The sequence below is a fragment of the Gigantopelta aegis genome, chromosome 8 (genome assembly GCF_016097555.1).
Source record: "Gigantopelta aegis isolate Gae_Host chromosome 8, Gae_host_genome, whole genome shotgun sequence".
Classification (NCBI taxonomy): Eukaryota; Metazoa; Mollusca; class Gastropoda; order Neomphalida; family Peltospiridae; genus Gigantopelta; species Gigantopelta aegis.
Window position 1 is genome coordinate 3,300,057 of NC_054706.1, and position 19,969 is coordinate 3,320,025.

General features: G+C 39.0%; 1 protein-coding gene and 2 long non-coding RNA genes across 4 annotated transcripts; all 3 read left to right on the plus strand.

The window, feature by feature from the left end:
• Positions 1 to 269: 269 nt before the first annotated feature.
• Positions 270 to 1,798, plus strand: LOC121378495. The gene is made up of 3 exons (XR_005958736.1): positions 270 to 318; positions 1,387 to 1,443; positions 1,721 to 1,798. It is a non-coding gene; the product is annotated as an uncharacterized LOC121378495 (long non-coding RNA).
• An 11,586-nt stretch (positions 1,799 to 13,384) lies between these two features.
• LOC121378649 (peptidoglycan-recognition protein SC2-like) lies at positions 13,385 to 15,186 on the plus strand (the record flags this gene model as incomplete). Its single annotated transcript, XM_041506922.1, has 2 exons — positions 13,385 to 13,616; positions 15,065 to 15,186. Coding segments are annotated over 2 exons (354 nt in total), but the record flags the coding sequence as incomplete, so codon positions are not given.
• A 1,189-nt stretch (positions 15,187 to 16,375) lies between these two features.
• LOC121379301 lies at positions 16,376 to 19,409 on the plus strand. Of its 2 annotated transcripts, none has more exons than XR_005958826.1 (2): positions 16,376 to 16,475; positions 18,567 to 19,409. It is a non-coding gene; the product is annotated as an uncharacterized LOC121379301 (long non-coding RNA). The 2 variants fall into 2 exon arrangements; XR_005958827.1 differs by lacking the exon at positions 16,376 to 16,475 and adding an exon at positions 16,504 to 16,561.
• Positions 19,410 to 19,969: the final 560 nt, after the last annotated feature.

Genomic DNA, 19,969 nt, shown 5'->3' on the forward strand with positions numbered 1-19,969 from the left:
TGAATAAATCATTTCTATTAAAAACGTCAATAGTGTTTACACATACATATGTATCTTGAACACGTTGGCACTGGAAATGGTAGATAGTGTGACATCTCATGACCTTCAAGTAGGTTAGTTTGACATTGGTTAGCTGAACTTATTACCGTTTCCTAGAAAATGGGATGTTGGGTATCAAGTTTCGAATGTCACAAGATATAGAAACTGATCCTAGGTATATAATAAGTACGGATGACTCTTGGACAATTCAGAAATCATCAGAACCGTCCAAAATGTCTTACTTCCAAGTGACAGTCATTTGTGGACTGCTTATAGCATGTGAGTATTGTTTTATAATCACCCAATAGCAATATTTTATTTTATTTATGTTCATTTTGTTATTTATTTTTTCTTATTGTTTTGTGTGTTTTGTTTTTTGTGTTTGTTTCGTGGAAGGTAGCTCCTGATACAAAATGAATATTATTTAAATTGAGGTACTCTTTTGGGAGTCCTTTGTTATATATATTTAATAGTTGTTGTTTTATATAGTACAAAATGGGATGCATTCCCAACAAGACGTCTCTTTGACAAAACTGAGGTTTGATGCAACACGCTATTTTATTGTTGTACATTTAAAAACAAAATGTTGTTGTTATTATTGTTGTTGTTGCTTTGTTGGAAGGGGTTGGGGTTTTGGGGGGTAGGTGGAAGGGGATTTATATTGTTTTTGTAACCGGATGTTTTAAATTGCATATCACATACACTACAATTTTAAAACAGTTTACATATATTTTATTCTTTCTAACTCTAATAGTGCAAAGCTGTCTCTTATTTTGTTTCTATTGTTTTCCTGTGTCTTTGGAATTGTCAGCATGTGTTGTGTTCACCCTCAACTCAGTGTTCAGGCCAGGTAGTCGTTCAATAGTAAGCTCATCTATTGTTTCTTTTGTTACCTGGTGTTCTCTGGAGTCAGAGACTTTTAAACATTAAAGCAAGACAGAGGTGTTTTTCTCTCATTGCAAGTTTTATAGTTGATCAAGTTCTGCACAGCACCATTATTAACAACACAGGTAAATACAAACATATATTTTAAGATATAACCATGTGTTTTAAGTAAAAAAATAGATTAGTGTATGCATATTTTATGATAAGCCTTAAATGAGAACTTAGCATGTGTAAGCAGTTGATTAAACGTATTCTATAGTGAACGAGTTAAAGTAGTGTTTAATAATGTTTATAATTATGTAGGGATATTTGTCTTCTAAGACGAATATTTGATTAGGTTTGATAATACAAATAAGTAAATAACTAAATCAGTTATTAATCAACTTTATTAAGTGTATATATGAATATATTCTATGTGTATATTTTATGTGCTCCTATTTATAAGTGGTATTTTGTTGACAGGTTATCAATGATGTAGCACAACCAGCATCATTATTCAAACGACCTGACCCACAGTCGGTAGGTTAAATATTTACTTATATGTGTATAATGTTTATGATTATGTGTGCTATGGAATACGCAGAAGTGTTTATTTGTATAGTTAGTTTATAACGTGCTTTGCACATGCTTATAGCAATGATGTGATAATTAAATTAACCTTTGAATTATAATTATATTTGATTTGAGTCTGAATTGAAATGTATGTGTGTTAAATGTACATTAGTAATATAATATTGAAGTAAATTGTACTTAACCTGGAAAATGTAACTTATTTTATGTTCTTTTGTTATTCCAGGGTCGTTATAGAGATAGATATTTGTGTTGATGTATGTTATACATGTACATCGGGATCTTCACATCCCTCCAGGTGATCCCCGAATAAAGACCTTAAACCCAGCTGAAGTCTTCTGTGATATATATATAGAACCTTCGGTAACATTTTCATCGTATGACTTGACAACTGTTCGCTGTGATTATGGCGGGAACTACAAGTGGAACAGAATACCATTGCTCTTCACAGTGAATGAATGATTAACGACACCCCAGCACAGAGCCGACTTAAGGATCCGCGGGGCCTGTAGCACAAATAACAGCGGGGCCGCCTTCCCAGGATATATATTTTGCAACTCCTCTCGAGGAGAGGGGGAAAATTACCTGGGGAAAATAAATGTACACATCACCGCGGGGCCCCTGAAGTGCGGGAACCGTGCTACATGTGCTACTAGGATAAACCAGCTTTGCTCCAGCACAAAAAGACTATGTCTTCCTGTAGGCTTGCACTGTCGTCCAAGTCCTTAGCTTTCCTGTAGGCTAGTGGGTGTCAAAATAAGTTATATGATGATTTACTTCCATGTAAACTTCTAAAACTGCTAACAAAACCAGTGTAGATATCAATGAAAGTGTCAACTGTTTTATCAACATTAAATAACAAAAAATAAACTCTTCAAAAAGACAAACATAAACGCAATGGTCAGACCATAAAAACAGTTGGAGCTGTGATAAACAAACCAACATTGAACCGAATTATCAATAAAAAACAAACAAAATAGATTTGAAAGAATTATTTTCACATACGAAACCTGTGAATCCAAGAAGGCAGCCATACCTTTTGCCTGAATATGACCATTTCGACCATAAATCAGTCCAGAAGACAGCGTTTTAACCATACACTTATGTCATATTCTGTTCTGCTCAACGCAACTCTGTATAAGAGTTAAAAAGCAGGCCACTACTGAACAATACCATCATTGTGAATCAGAATCTGCATTTTTCGAGGTACTGGGTACATTTCCCCGATTGTTTTAGTACATCAAAAACCAATGTGGCATTACATTTCTCTTCAGGAAAGTAACTTTGCCATCTATTCTAGGCATCCATTGACTAATGATTAAATTAGACCTGATGATTTCACTATTTCCAACCTTGTGCAATCGAAAGACTTGTACTAGGGTCGGATGTATTAAACTAGTATAGCATTCTGTCAACGATTGTAACAAGATCACCATGATTTCCATGTCACCAAACCAATACTGAGAGTTGTAGGTGGAAGTAGTTTTAGTAATAAAGAGGATTTCAAGCTAAGAACTATATCTTCCTGTAGACTTGCAATGGCCGAGAATTATGTCTTCCTGTAGACTTGCAATGACTGAAGATTATGTCTCCCTGTAGGCTTGCAATGACTGAAGATTATATCTCCCTGTAGGCTTGCAATGACTGAAGATTATATCTCCCTGTAGGCTTGCACTGCCATCCAAGTCCTTAGCTTTCTTACTATACACACAAATGTATAGCAGTATTGTTTAAGAAACTACTTCCCGAGCTATGCTCGCCAAAGGTTTTATGACTGGTGTCATGAACTACGTTGCTTGAAACCATACCTTTTTTTCAAAAAATAATTGGTTAATTCGGGCAAAACAGTGGGGGAAATTCGGGCAGTTTTTATTTGGGTAAAATTTCTGGCAAATCAACCCCTCCAGCCCCCCTAAATCAAAGAGTCCCCATACGCCCATGAGTGGGATGTTATTATTATACATGTTAATAACGGTGGGATACTATGGCGGCCATCGTAAAACAAATTGTTATCTCCTCTGCCAATAGTAGGTAACCATGTTTTGGCGATGTTTCAATACTTTGAACCCAATATTTGCCACTCTCACCATCAGAGGACTTATGTTTTTTACATGTCAGACGTTAGGTTCAGCATGACAAAAATAAGATGACTAATATCGAAAAACTATTAAAATACATCTCAGTAATCAACATAGGAAGGACAGTATGGCGCACTGGCGTAGTCAGGATTTTATATTGGGGGGGGGGGGGGGGGGGGGGGCCACTGTTAGAAGCCCGTTTACCCAAACCTTTTTATTACCATTTATAAGGAAGCTTTTTCTTTTTTTAAATGCGTGTACACAAATGGATATCAAAAGCAAGAAACTGTAAATTTTAATCACACGTGCTGTAACAATGTTGTTTATTTCAATCGCATGTGCTGTAACAATGTTGTAAGTTTCAATTCCACGTGCTGTAACAATGCCGTAAGTTTCAATCACACTGTAACAATGTTGTACGTTTCAATCACACATGCTGTAACAATGGTGTTTATTTCAATCGCATGTGCTGTAACAATGTTGTAAGTTTCAGTCACACTTGCTGTAACAATGTTGTAAGTTTCAATCACACTGTAACAATGTAAGTTTCAATCACACGTGCTGTAACAATGTTGTAACTTTCAATTGCACGTGCTGTAACAATGTTGTAATTTTCAATTACACGTGCTGTAAACATGTTGTAAGTTTCAAACACACTGTAACAATGTCGTACGTTTCAGTTACACTTGCTGTAACAATGTCGTAAGTTTCAATTACACGTGCTGTAACAATGTTGTACGTTTCGATCACACGTGCTGTAACAATGTTGTAAGTTTCAATCACACTGCTGTAACAAGATGGTAAGTTTCAATCACACGTGCTGTAACAATGTTTTAATTTCAATCACATGTGCTTTAACAATGTCGTAAGTTTCTATCACACGTGCTGTAACAATGTTGTAAGTTTCAATCACACGTGCTGTAACAATGTTGTAAGTTTCAATCACACGTGCTGTAACAATGTTGTAAGTTTCAATCACACGTGCTGTAACAATGTTTTAAGTTTCAATTACACGTGCTGTAACAATGTTTTAAGTTTCAATCACACGTGCTTTAACAATGTCGTAAGTTTCAATCACACGTGCTGTAACAATGTTGTAAGTTTCAATCACACGTGCTGTAACAATGTTGTAAGTTTCAATCACACGTGCTGTAACAATCACACGTGCTGTAACAATGTAAGTTTCAATCACACGTGCTGTAACAATGTCGTAAGTTTCAATCACACGTGCTGTAACAATGTTTTAAGTTTCAATTACACGTGCTGTAACAATGTTGTAAGTTTCAATCACACGTGCTGTAACAATGTTGTAAGTTTTAATCACACTTTAACAATATTGTAAGTTTCAATCACAAAATTAACAATGTTGTAAGTTTCAATCACACTGTAACAATGTTGTAAGTTTCAATCACACTGTAACAATGCTGTAAGTTTCAATCACACTGTAACAATGTAAGTTTCAATCACACTGTAACAATGTTGTAAGTTTCAATCACACGTGCTGTAACAATGTCGTAAGTTTCAATCACACGTGCTGTAACAATGTTTTAAGTTTCAATTACACGTGCTGTAACAATGTTGTAAGTTTCAATCACACGTGCTGTAACAATGTTGTAAGTTTCAATCACACTGTAACAATGGTGTAAGTTTCAATCACAAAATTAACAATGTTGTAAGTTTCAATCACACTGTAACAATGTTGTAAGTTTCAATCACACTGTAACAATGCTGTAAGTTTCAATCACACTGTAACAATGTAAGTTTCAATCACACTGTAACAATGTAAGTTTCAATCACACTTGCTATAACAATGTTGTAAGTTTCAATCACACTGTAACAATGTAAGTTTCAATCACACTGTAACAATGTAAGTTTCAATTACACGTGCTGTAACAATGTTGTAAGTTTCAATCACACTGTAACAATGTTGTAAGTTTCAATTACACGTGCTGTAAAAATGTTGTAAGTTTCGATCACACGTGCTGTAACAATGTTGTAAGTTTCAATCACACTGCTGTAACAAGATGGTAAGTTTCAATCACACGTGCTGTAACAATGTTTTAAGTTTCAATCACATGTGCTTTAACAATGTCGTAAGTTTCAATCACACGTGCTGTAACAATGTTGTAAGTTTCAATCACATGTGCTGTAACAATGTCGTAAGTTTCAATCACACTGTAACAATGTAAGTTTCAATCACACTGTAACAATGTAAGTTTCAATTACACGTGCTGTAACAATGTTGTAAGTTTCAATCACACTGTAACAATGTTGTAAGTTTCAATTACACGTGCTGTAAAAATGTTGTAAGTTTCAAACACACTGTAACAATGTCGTACGTTTCAGTTACACTTGCTGTAACAATGTTGTAAGTTTCAATTACACGTGCTGTAACAATGTTGTACGTTTCGATCACACGTGCTGTAACAATGTTGTAAGTTTCAATCACACTGCTGTAACAAGATGGTAAGTTTCAATCACACGTGCTGTAACAATGTTTTAAGTTTCAATCACATGTGCTTTAACAATGTCGTAAGTTTCAATCACACGTGCTGTAACAATGTTGTAAGTTTCAATCACATGTGCTGTAACAATGTCGTAAGTTTCAATCACACTGTAACAATGTAAGTTTCAATCACACTGTAACAATGTAAGTTTCAATTACACGTGCTGTAACAATGTTGTAAGTTTCAATCACACTGTAACAATGTTGTAAGTTTCAATTACACGTGTTGTAAAAATGTTGTAAGTTTCAAACACACTGTAACAATGTCGTACGTTTCAGTTACACTTGCTGTAACAATGTTGTAAGTTTCAATTACACGTGCTGTAACAATGTTGTACGTTTCGATCACACGTGCTGTAACAATGTTGTAAGTTTCAATCACACTGCTGTAACAAGATGGTAAGTTTCAATCACACGTGCTGTAACAATGTTTTAAGTTTCAATCACATGTGCTTTAACAATGTCGTAAGTTTCAATCACACGTGCTGTAACAATGTTGTAAGTTTCAATCACATGTGCTGTAACAATGTCGTAAGTTTCAATCACACTGTAACAATGTTGTAAGTTTCAATCACACTGTAACAATGTAAGTTTCAATCACACTGTAACAATGTAAGTTTCAATCACACTTGCCATAACAATGTTGTAAGTTTCAATCACACAGTAACAGTGTAAGTTTCAATCACACTTGCTATAACAATGTTGTAAGTTTCAATCACACTGTAGCAATGTAAGTTTCAATCACACTGTAACAATGTAAGTTTCAATTACACGTGCTGTAACAATGTTGTAAGTTTCAATCACACTGTAACAATGTTGTAAGTTGCAATTACACGTGCTGTAACAATGTTGTAAGTTTTAATCACACTGTAACAATGTTGTAAGTTTCAATCACGCTGTAACAATGTAAGTTTCAATCACAGCTGCTATAACAATGTTGTATGTTTCAATCACACTGTATCAATGTAAGTTTCAATCACACATGTTGTAACAATGTCGTAAGTTTCAATCACACGTGCTGTAACAATGTCGTAAGTTTCAATCACACGTGCTGTAACAATGTCGTAAGTTTCAATCACACGTGCTGTAATAATGTTGTAACTTTCAACTGCACGTGCTGTAACAATGTTGTAATTTTCAATTACCCGTGCTGTAAAAATGTTGTAAGTTTCAAACACACTGTAACAATGTTGTACGTTTCGATCACACGTGCTGTAATAATGTTGTAAGTTTCAAACACACTGTAACAATGTTGTACGTTTCGATCACACGTGCTGTAACAATGTTGTAAGTTTCAATCACACTGCTGTAACAAGATGGTAAGTTTCAATCACACGTGCTGTAACAATGTTTTAAGTTTCAATCACATGTGCTGTAACAATGTAAGTTTCAATCACACGTGCTGTAACAATGTCGTAAGTTTCAATCACACGTGCTGTAACAATGTTGTAAGTTTCAATCACACGTGCTGTAACAATGTTGTAAGTTTCAATCACACGTGCTGTAACAATGTTGTACGTTTCAATCACACGTGCTGTAACAATGCTTTAAGTTTCAATTACACGTGCTGTAACAATGTTGTAAGTTTCAATCACACGTGCTGTAACAATGTTGTAAGTTTCAATGACACGTGGGGTAACAATGTTGTAAGTTTTAATCACACTGTAACAATATTGTAAGTTTTAATCACACGTGATGTAACAATGTTGTAAGTTTCAATCACACTGTAACAATGTTGTAAGTTTTAATAAACCTCTTACACATTCCACTGCGCGTGTGCGCTTAGCGGGGCAACTGGTGAACGCTAGTCGTGAACTGACGCGAGATCTCGTAAAAATAGCCCTGTCTACAAATTGGCAGGCATTGACAACAGGAGGCCACACAATAGAAACGTGAATTAATTATTGTATCAATAGGAACCCAAAACTTCTGTAAACATCCATCAAATACTTATTGGAGACGTTTGCGTATTATTGCTTATAAGGAAAAACAATATTTTGTTGTTAACGCCATCGATTCTGGGGCCATGTTCCCGAACCTGTCGGTTGTTATGCCCTAGCGAAGTCGCAAAAGTACAATAACGACACCATAACGATACGTTGAGCGACAGTTAGTCGAACGTGCAGTTACAGTATCGTTATACTGTCGTTGGAAGCATGTCGTAACATGGGAAATCCCTGTGTCGTTTGGTACAGAGGTGCGAAATAGATACCAAACTCATCTCAGAAATAAAATTTTATATGACCTATTATATTATATTCAGTTTTTATCGTACTTCCAGGCCGCTTTTAGTGGCTAGGTTAAACATGATAAAAGTCATATTGCGTACTATATTATGTAATTGTACATGTTTACAGAACATAACATATATATTTACTTCAGTAGATACTTCGTTAAAACTGCACATAAACTGTACGTCGCAGTGTAGTGTGTACCATAACGTGCATGTACACCACCGTCCCTTAAATCTAAGTGTGACGCGCATGTCTACATATTTAGCACTTTTAGCAAACGACAGAAATGTGCAACAAAAGTGTGATTCTTGTGCAAGGCATGCTTTCTAATAAAGTAAAGTTTGTTTTATTTTACGACACCACTAGAGCACATTGATTTTTTATCTTATCATCGGCTATTGGACGTCAAACATATGGTCATTCTGACACTGGTTTTTATAGAGGAAACCCGCTGTCGCCACATAGGCTACTCTTTTACGACAGCCAGCAAGGGATCTTTTATTTGCGCTTCCCACAGGCAGGATAGCACAAACCATGGCCTTTGTTGAACCAGTCATGGATCACTGGTCGGTGCAAATGGTTTACACCTACCCATTGAGCCTTGCGGAGCACTCACTCAGGGTTTGGAGTCGGTATCTGGATTAAAAATCCCATGCCTCGACTGGGATCCGAACCCAGTATCTACCAGCCTGTAGACCGATGGCCTAACCACGACGCCACCGAAGCGTTTTGGCTTTCTAATAGGCCTAGGTGTTGTTCGAATTTGTGTATTATCTGTACAAGCACGGCTGACATATTAAGCATGGCAAGTGATGGTGATCGTAAAAGAAGACCAAAATTCACCTCAAATGAATTAGAGGCTTTGGCAGACGCTGTTGGTCGGCACCAGCACATCATAAATTCGAAATTCCGCAATTGCTTTACTAACAATAAGAATGAAGATGCATGGCAATCGGTGTCAGATAGCATTAACGCTATCTCAGATGTGCTGCGCAAACGTGACAAAATACGGGGGGAATGGCGCAATTGGGCATCGATTATTAAAAGGACACATCCCTATGGAATAAACATCATGCATCCTCCCAACTCATGTAGGCAGCGCCATCTTGATTTCCACACACCAAATGCCCTCTCGCGGGACCTTCTAGTGGTTGTGTGGGCTCTGTGTATGCTCTTTCTTGTCGTGATACCGGCTGCAAGAACGGAGTCATTAGCCATAGTCTAATAGGGTATCCTGAATCCCCTAATAACATACCGCCATCAGCTTGACCATTCTCAAACAATTCCGCAATTCCACTATTTCTCCATATCAATGCATCATGTGTTGCACCAGGCCATTTTGCCACGATGTCCGAACAAACACCATTAACTGACACTATGTTGATAGCATGGTATCCTGTGTGGCTGACATACAAGTGTTCGTCACATGAAGGGCCTTGCACTGGGATGATAGTTCCATCCAAGGCCCCGAGAACGTTGGGGAAATTTACCAGTTCAAAGACATCTTCTTTTGTGTTTCTCATTTCAGCATCCGTGTAAGGGAATTTTACATGCACGTTCTGCGATTTGGTGACAACAGACTTTGAAACGGCGTGTATGCACCTACTAAAAACGGAGTACCGGCTAATACCATGTACATCACCTGTTACTGCCGTAAAACATAATGTAGGATAATAACGTAAGGGTTGCTACAATTTGTATCGACACCAGTAACGCACGACATGGGTTTTTCATGGTCATCTACGACAAATATTTTACTTTAGGACACTCCAACAATAGGGTAGGAACTGTTGTTAATATAACGATATCGCTAGTAACTGACACCCGGAACGACACTTTCTGGCACATCAACTGTTCCTCCACGACGCCTTAACGATGTCGTTATGTACAACGATAGCTTCGGGAACATGGCGTGTATGTATGCAGATATTTATCGTATTTAACGTGATTTAAACATTTATAAAGCATCATACGGATAACTACATTTTGGATTTTTGTCGGGATTTCGTTTTAGCCAATTATGAAAAAATTGTGTTCAGTATTTTGAATGAATGAATGTTTAACGACACCCCAGCACGAAAAATACATCGGCTGTTGGGTGTCAAACTATGGTAATGCAAACAAATAAAGTGATGATCAACATCAATACAACAATTCAAGATTTAAATAAAAACAGTGTAAAGAACTGTGCAAAAATACAAATATCACAGATAGATACTGACTTTTATTAAACATTTCAATTGTGCTGTATTAGCCATTCTCAAAGAGAATGTTACACCCCTGCACCTGCACGGTGAGGTTACAGCACGCGCAGGGGTCAGTATTTTGAAGAAAAATGAAATGATACGTATGGAATTTGAGCTACTATAAATATTAGAATCAGGCCCGTAGGAACGATATTGGGGGTGGGGGGCACAATCTGTAGTGGGGGGGGGGGACAATCGCGCGTGCGTGCGCGCGCGCGCGCGTGTGTGTGTGTGTGTGTGTGTGTGTGTGTGTTTTAAACCAGATTTATATAAAGTAGTTAAAAGTTGGGGTACTGTCCCCCGCTCCGGCCTCTCGGTTGCTTCCGACCCGAGATGGCCAGAAATGTAACTGTATTGCATATACAGAGATTTATATTTGAAGCCAGAATATGTAGCCGACAACTTAATAATATGGCTACAAACTCAGGATGGTTCCTTTATTATAAACTCAAGAGGGTTTATTATGCACAGTCAAAAGGTACTTCGTTTGATGTTAGAAGCAAACATATGAAGTATAATGCCTCGGAAGACGGACAAGCCTGAATTTAAACCGAACTAATTAAAATGGTGAAAGTAAAAAAAGAGTTAGCCAATAAAATAAATAAATAAATAAATATTTTTCAGATCACATACTTTCAGAATTTAATAACTGTACATTAATTAAGGTATCGGCACCACGTTTATTGACATTTAAGCAAACGTACTACGGTCACACTCCAGAATTGACGTATGCATCAACAGTCGTCAAACAAAAACACGTCAATAGCAACTTAACTTTGAAAGTTGTCCAGCGTTCACAGTAGCGGATCCAGAAAATCCATTTTGGGGTCGGGGGGGAGGGGGGAGGGGGCAATGACATGAGGCGGTTTGCCATTGGAACTTTGGGGGAGGTTTGGAAGGGATCGTAAAAAAAAAAAAAAAATAATAATATGCCCCCCCCCCCCCCCCCCCCTAGATCCGCTTCTGGTTCAGAAAACAAAATAATAAAACGTCATGCGTTAATTTTGATATATCGATCGATGGTTAACTGGTATATACAGTTTACAAAAATACGTTGTTTTAAGTTTGAGATTATATGATACCCTTGTGTGTTTCGGTATCATCAATATATATATATATATATATATATATATATATATATATATTAGGAATACATATAATGTATTATGCTCGGCACACTTGAAGTTGTATGTGTCTCATATACATGATAGTGAAAAGTAAATACAAGAAAAACATAAAAAGTAAAAATAAAGTAAGTAAAGTAAAATAAAGTAAGTAAAGTAAAGTAAAGTAAAGTAAAGTAAAGTAAAGTAAAATAAATAAAGTTATATGTGTCCGATATAAATTATAGTGAAGAGTAAATAAAAGAAAGAAAGAAAGAAAGAAAGAAAGAAAGAAAGAATAAATAAATAAATAAATAAATAAATAAAAAAAATAAGATAAGATAAGTAAAGAAACTTTTTTAAACTTCGTAAATACCAGATATTTGAAATGAAGTTGTATGTGTCTGATAAAGATGATAGTGAAAAGTAAATAAAATAAATAAATTAATTAATTAATTAAATAAATAAATAAATAAATAAATAAATAAATAAATAAATAATATGTAGATAAGACATGTAGTACTTATTAGTAGTTATATGACTGTCTTTGTTTTTTTAATGAAACGATAAGGTGAAAATATAGCTGTGATAAAGGTCTGTGTGAGGTAGGGATTGTGTTGGGATTTTAGGCGGGAGGGGAGGCATATTTTTAAATTAAATTTTAAATACTTATATATGTGGAGAATTAAACATCACTTGGAATCCGCGTGAATATAACTATAATTCGAATTATTAAAAGTAGCAAATACATTCCAATTCATTTTATTGTATAAATATTTTAATTTTGCTTTGTTAAAACCCTTGACAGACAGCTCCAGAGACTTCGTCTCAGTTAATGTTTCTCTGCGTTTGGTCTTAAACCATTCCAATGTAAACTTTAGTAGACCGTTTTTCGCTTCCATTATACCATCTGATACGAAATATATACGTTAGACGCTAGAGATTCACTGCTCCTACGAAACTACTCACGACGCTCATGACAACCGTCTAATTAGGCAAGGGACGTCACTCTTCGCGCGCATGCGCAATAGGAATTCGAAAGAGGTCTATTACACATACTCTAACATGCAAGTGGACTGAATGCTCCTTTTAAATATTGTACTGTACTGTTTAGTTCAAACACTTCAACCAAGGTACATCCCACATATTTATATATGACTGACAAGATGTCGAACCAACTGTTATGAAAATACCAATCTGATTAAAATTAGCTCTACTGGTCTATCAGTAGATCTAACAGCACTGCGTGGACTCCCATGTTCAGGTGACATTTTATCTATAAATAACAATTTAAATATAGACCAATTACACTTGACCTTTTATAGTGTTATTCGGGAGCATACAAATTCTAAACATATCGGGCGATCCTATTTATGCAATCGGCGAACTTGTTGGTCAATTTCAACATTAAAAAACAGGGGGAAAAGTGTAGTAATAAATTTTGGATTGTATACTAGATTTTATGGCTATACCATCACAGGGTTTTTTTTCGTCTTGAAACGAATTTTATATTGAAATTAGTTTCCGGCATATTTTGTAATTCACTCGAATCATTTCGTATACCTTCGGCATAACCCCGAATGTTTACAAATTCTTTTCACATCACTGGCATGATTTTGCAAGTAAGGTTTTGATTGGTCAAATGAAAGATCAGCTGGACCTGAGCTTCAACGGGGTGCTGTTAGATCCACAGGTAATAGTAATTAACTAGTGGAGCTAATTTCAATTAGATTGGGAAAATACTAGCTCTGTCTTATTTGTTGCAGGTATTGCCGGAGACCCAACGATCGTCTCGAGATCTGACTGGGGTGCTCGCCGGCCGAGTGCTGTAACATTGATGGATGTTCCCGTGTCCAGGGTGATCATCCACCACAGCGCCACGTCCCCCTGTTACACGTCCAACTCGTGCAAAGCAAGAGTGAAGTCAATCCAGAACTATCACATGGATACGAAAGGTGATGTCTTTCTTTCACTCTTATTACGAGATGGGGTAGGAATGACAGCTTTTTGTCTGAATCGGACATATAAAAAAGAAAGAAATGTTTTATTTAACGACGCACTCAACACATTTTATTTCCGGTTATATGGCGTCGGATATATGGTTAAGGACCATACAGATACTGAGATAGGAAACCCGCTGTCGCCTCTTCATGGGCTACTCTTTTCGATTAGCAGCAAGGTGTCTTTTATATGCACCGTCCCACAGACAGGATAGTACATACCACGGCCTTTGTTACACCAGCCGTGGTGCATTGGCTGGAATGAGAAATAGCCCAATGGGCCCACCGACGGGGATCGATCCCACACCGACCGCACATCGAGCGAGCGCTTTACCACTGGGCTACGTCCCGCGCCATGAATCGGACGTATAAAGTCGCTTGGTGCGCGAATGGTTTGGGATCAATCCCCGTCGGTGGGCTATTTCTCATTCCAACCAGGGCATCACGACTGGTATATCAAAGGCCGAAGTATGTGGTATCATGTCTGTTGGATGGTCCATACAAACTATCCCTTGCTACTAATTAAAAAATGTAACGGGGTTTCCTCACTGAATATATGTCGTAATTGCTAAATGTTTGACATCCAGTAACTGATGATTAATAATCAATGTGCTCTATCATTAGAGTTGAGAATTCAGTGCCACTGTGTCCCTCTCCCCCAACTTGAGGCTCCTATGATTTTTTTGTTAGTCAATATATACTTTGCAGGTCTCATTTTTCTCATTATGTTATTGGTCTAAAACACCATATTCACATAAGCATGAACCTGCACACATAAATATACATACATACGCCGACACGCGCACACACACAAACATACACATACACATACACACACAGACACACACACGCGCGCGCGCGCGCGCATGTGTCCATGCATGCATGCATGCATAGTTAAAGTTGCTATATGTCAAAGTTGCCATAATGGCGATTCCCGCCAAAGATATTTATTAAGTTTTGATTTGAAACATAAAAGTTTATATATTCAGCTATATGCCTATAACAAATTACATCCAAATAATTCCATTTACTAGTAGAAAAAAGAAATATTTTAGGAGGGAATCTTGAGTGTGTCACACATATTAAATAGTGATGTCACTGTATATACATTCAGCACATTTAAGTTTACCCATAATTCTTTGCAGTCAACTAACAAAGAAACTAAGATGGCGGCCATGCTATATTTAGCCACAAATTATTCGGGGAAACCCCTCTTGTCGCATAGGACAAGACTTTTTATTAATTATTATTTTAGAGTGAATTATGGAAAGATTGCGTGTGGGATCGTTTAATTTGTAGTTATTTATTACAAATAAATAAGAAAAAAACGAAATATTATAGTTTCAACTTTGACATATGACCCACCTTTAAGGTATATATGTATATCTATCTGTTATTCTTAGGCTGGTGGGACATCGGATACAACTTCCTCGTGGGTGAGGATGGCCTCGTGTACGAAGGGCGAGGCTGGGACGTAGAGGGAGCTCACGCCCGTGGTCATAACTCTCAGTCACTAGGTAAGTGAACTTCCTCGTGGGTGAGGATGGCCTCGTGTACGAGGGGCGAGGCTGGGACGTAGAGGGAGCTCACGCCCGTGGTCATAACTCTCAGTCACTAGGTAAGTGAACTTCCTCGTGGGTGAGGATGGCCTCGTGTACGAGGGGCGAGGCTGGGACGTAGAGGGAGCTCACGCCCGTGGTCATAACTCTCAGTCACTAGGTACGTGAACTTCCTCGTGGGTGAGGATGGCCTCGTGTACGAAGGGCGAGGCTGGGACGTAGAGGGAGCTCACGCCCGTGGTCATAACTCTCAGTCACTAGGTAAGTGAACTTCCTCGTGGGTGAGGATGGCCTCGTGTACGAGGGGCGAGGCTGGGACGTAGAGGGAGCTCACGCCCGTGGTCATAACTCTCAGTCACTAGGTAAGTGAACTTCCTCGTGGGTGAGGATGGCCTCGTGTACGAGGGGCGAGGCTGGGACGTAGAGGGAGCTCACGCCCGTGGTCATAACTCTCAGTCACTAGGTACGTGAACTTCCTCGTGGGTGAGGATGGCCTCGTGTACGAGGGGCGAGGCTGGGACGTAGAGGGAGCTCACGCCCGTGGTCATAACTCTCAGTCACTAGGTAAGTGAACTTCCTCGTGGGTGAGGATGGCCTCGTGTACGAGGGGCGAGGCTGGGACGTAGAGGGAGCTCACGCCCGTGGTCATAACTCTCAGTCACTAGGTACGTGAACTTCCTCGTGGGTGAGGATGGCCTCGTGTACGAGGGGCGAGGCTGGGACGTAGACGGAGCTCACGCCCGTGGTCATAACTCTCAGTCACTAGGTAAGTGAACTTCCTCGTGGGTGAGGATGGCCTCGTGTACGAGGGGCGAGGCTGGGACGTAGAGGGAGCTCACGCCCGTGGTCATAACTCTCAGTCACTAGGTAAGTGAACTTCCTCGTGGGTGAGGATGGCCTCGTGTACGAGGGGCGAGGCTGGGACGTAGAGGGAGCTCACGCCCGTGGTCATAACTCTCAGTCACTAGGTAAGTGAATTTCCTCGTGGGTGAGGATGGCCTCGTGTACGAGGGCGAGGCTGGGACGTAGAGGGAGCTCACGCCCGTGGTCATAACTCTCAGTCACTAGGTAAGTGAACTTCCTCGTGGGTGAGGAGGGGCGAGGCTGGGACGTAGAGGGAGCTCACGCCCGTGGTCATAACTCTCAGTCACTAGGTAAGTGAATTTCCTCGTGGGTGAGGATGGCCTCGTGTACGAGGGGCGAGGCTGGGACGTAGAGGGAGCTCACGCCCGTGGTCATAACTCTCAGTCACTAGGTAAGTGAACTTCCTCGTGGGTGAGGAGGGGCGAGGCTGGGACGTAGAGGGAGCTCACGCCCGTGGTCATAACTCTCAGTCACTAGGTAAGTGAACTTCCTCGTGGGTGAGGATGGCCTCGTGTACGAGGGGCGATGCTGGGACGTAGAGGAAGCTCACGCCCGTGGTTACAACTCTCAGTCACTGGGAGTGAACGACACGTTGTAATACTGTCACATTCATCAGACACTAGGTATCTGAACATGTAATACTCTCAAACCTAGTCATTAGGTTAGTGAACACTATAACACTGTCACACGTAGTCACTAGGTAGGTGAACACTGTAACACTGCCACACGTAGTCACTAGGTAAGTGAACACTGTAACACTGCCACACGTAGTCACTAGGTAAGTGAACACTGTAACACTGCCACACGTAGTCACTAGGTAAGTGAACACTGTAACACTGTCACACGTAGTCACTAGGTAAGTGAACACTGTAACACTGTCACACGTAGTCACTAGGTAAGTGAACACTATAACACTGTCACACGTAGTCACTAGGTAAGTGAACACTAACACGGTCGCACGTAGTCACTAGGTAAGTGAACACTATAACACTGTCACATGTAGTCACTGGGTAAGTGAACACTATAACACTATCACTCAGTTACTAAGTAAGTGAATAGTATAACACTATCACACCTAGTCACTAAATAAGTGAACACTGTAACACCTAGTCACTATGTAAGTGAACACTATTACACCATCACCCAGTCACTAGGAAAGTGAACACTATAACACTGTCACACGTAGTCACTAGGTAAGTGAACACTGTAACACTGCCACACGTAGTCACTAGGTAAGTGAACACTGTAACACTGTCACACGTAGTCACTAGGTAAGTGAACACTGTAACACTGTCACACGTAGTCACTAGGTAAGTAAACACTGTCACACGTAGTCACTAGGTAAGTGAACACTGTAACACTATCACATCTAGTCACTAGGTAAGTGAACACTATTACACTATAATACTTAGTCACTGGTGGTAACGTAAGAAGAAAAGTAAAAGTGTTTTTGAAATAACAACAACAAAAATATTTGTGCAATCGGCTCAAAAATAAATAACTTGTAGTAAATTCCATAGTATAAAAAGGGTGTTCCCTGTTGGAAGGATTATAGGTAAGTGAACACTATAACACTGCCACACGTAGTCACTAGGTAAGTGAACACTATAACACTGTCACACGTAGTCACTATGTAAGTGAACACTATTACACCATCACCCAGTCACTAGGAAAGTGAACACTATAACACTGTCACATCTAGTCACTAGGAAAGTGAACACTATAACACTTTCACATCTAGTCATTAGGTAAGTAAACACTATAACACCATCTCTCAGTTACTAAGTAAGTGAACAGTATAAAACTATCAAACCTAGTCACTAGGTAAGTGAACACTATTATACACTATAATACCTAGTCACTGGTGGTAACGTAAGAAGAAAAGTAAAAGTGTTTTGGAAATAACAACAACAAAAATATTTGTGCAATCGGCTCAAAAATAAATAACTTGTAGTAAATTCCATAGTATAAAAAGTGTGTTCCCTGTTGGAAGGATTATAGGTAAGTGAACACTATAACACTGCCACACCTAGTCACTAGGTAAGTGATCACATTAACAGAGTATTGTTCTCCTTAATTGTTAGTTTAGACTAAACATGGTCAGGCCTGTAGGTACATAGTCGGGTGGGGGCTGTTCCCTCTCACTTCAGCTAAAAATGTATGTTTTTCCCACTCTATATAAATAAAAATTAAAATCTGGCTTTTATCCCCCCCCCCCCCCCCATCTTAAAGGTTGTGGCACCCGTACTGCAGATTGTGACCCCCCCCCCCCTCCCTTACACACACACACTCCAGATATCGATTCTATAGGCCTGTCATGGTCACACACACACACACGCGCGCGCGCGCGCGCACGCACGCACGCACACCATCACAACTACCACCACCACCACTACCACCACCACCACCACCACCATCACAGTATGTATTATGATATTATGGTCACCTATTATTATTATAATTATTATATTGTTGTTTTTAGGGATATGCATTATTGGTAACTTCATGACCCGTGAGCCTAACAGTGCTGCCATGGATACAGCCCATGACCTTATCAACTACGGGGTTTCCCAGGGGAAACTCACTCCCATCTACAGTGTGGAGGGCCACCGTGACGTGAACGACCGCACAGCGTGTCCGGGTCGGAGACTGCACGATATTCTGTACAGACTGCAGTAGGGGCGTAACACGGAATCAAACTGTCAGTGGGTTCATAATCGGTTCACACACACACCATCCTCCACCCCCAACAAAACAAGAAGAAAAAAAAGAAAAAAGATGTCAGTAATCGACTTTTTGCTTAACTATTGACAGTTTCATTTAAATGCATAATGCCCATAATCATATAATATCAGTGGGATTGGGGTGGACATTAAACATGAACTATGGAAATGAAGAGCACTAGAGGATTTATAAGATGAATCGCTTCCATTTAGTGGTATTTTGACCACATTAACACCTTCCCATGCCATTTTTCTACTTTCCTAAATCGCCATTTTAAATAAAAACCAAATTCCAATAGAAACCATGGTCTTGGAATAGAAGGAAGTTCTTTGTCAGCAGGGTCAAACAAAATGCTGATTGCTATGAATGCCATGCAATTCAAGATTGATGATTTTCGGAATGTTTATAAGTTCCAGGGAACAATAATATTCATTTCTTGATCCATTATCCAAAAAAAATGAAATGATGAGACTAGGTTGCGGTGTTGACAAATACATTTATGGAGTTGACCCTATTCAGATTTCCTTTGGCAAACACTAATGAATTTGCTCAGAAAATAGTTTATATCTTTTATTAGTACAAAATAAAATGAGAATGATAAGCTGCATTCCAGTATTCAGAAGTAAAACAGTTTTAATAGATAATGAACTGGGGAAACAGAAAACGGTTTTGGAATGTTTTATTGAAGAACCTGGCGTATTCAGCACTTTTGGTCAGTTCATGGTGTCTTGTGACTAGCTGGGGTTCATCAACTATGCCCTAAAAATCGCTTCCCTTATACCAGAGGCAGTCTGGCTGAGAAGGCCAGTTAAACCGATTGATTCCAACCGACTTCATCACACTGACCTCAATCTCATCATCCTGTTCATCAACAGCCTGAATATTTCCAAGGTAAACATTATTACCATATGGAACAACACACCATGATCCAACAATGTCACCAATGAACTCATTGGTTTTTCCTTGAATGGCTGCCTTTTGTGGCAACAAATGTGTTTGATTCATTCTGCAGAGATGGAGCATTGATAATCGCAAACGAATGTGATCTGACACCAAAACAGTGACACATGCGTGGGTGACAGCAAAAACAGCTAGGGGATCTGTGTGCCATGTGTCCTCTTACATTTGTCACTACTTGGTGGATTTTCATTGTACCATTGA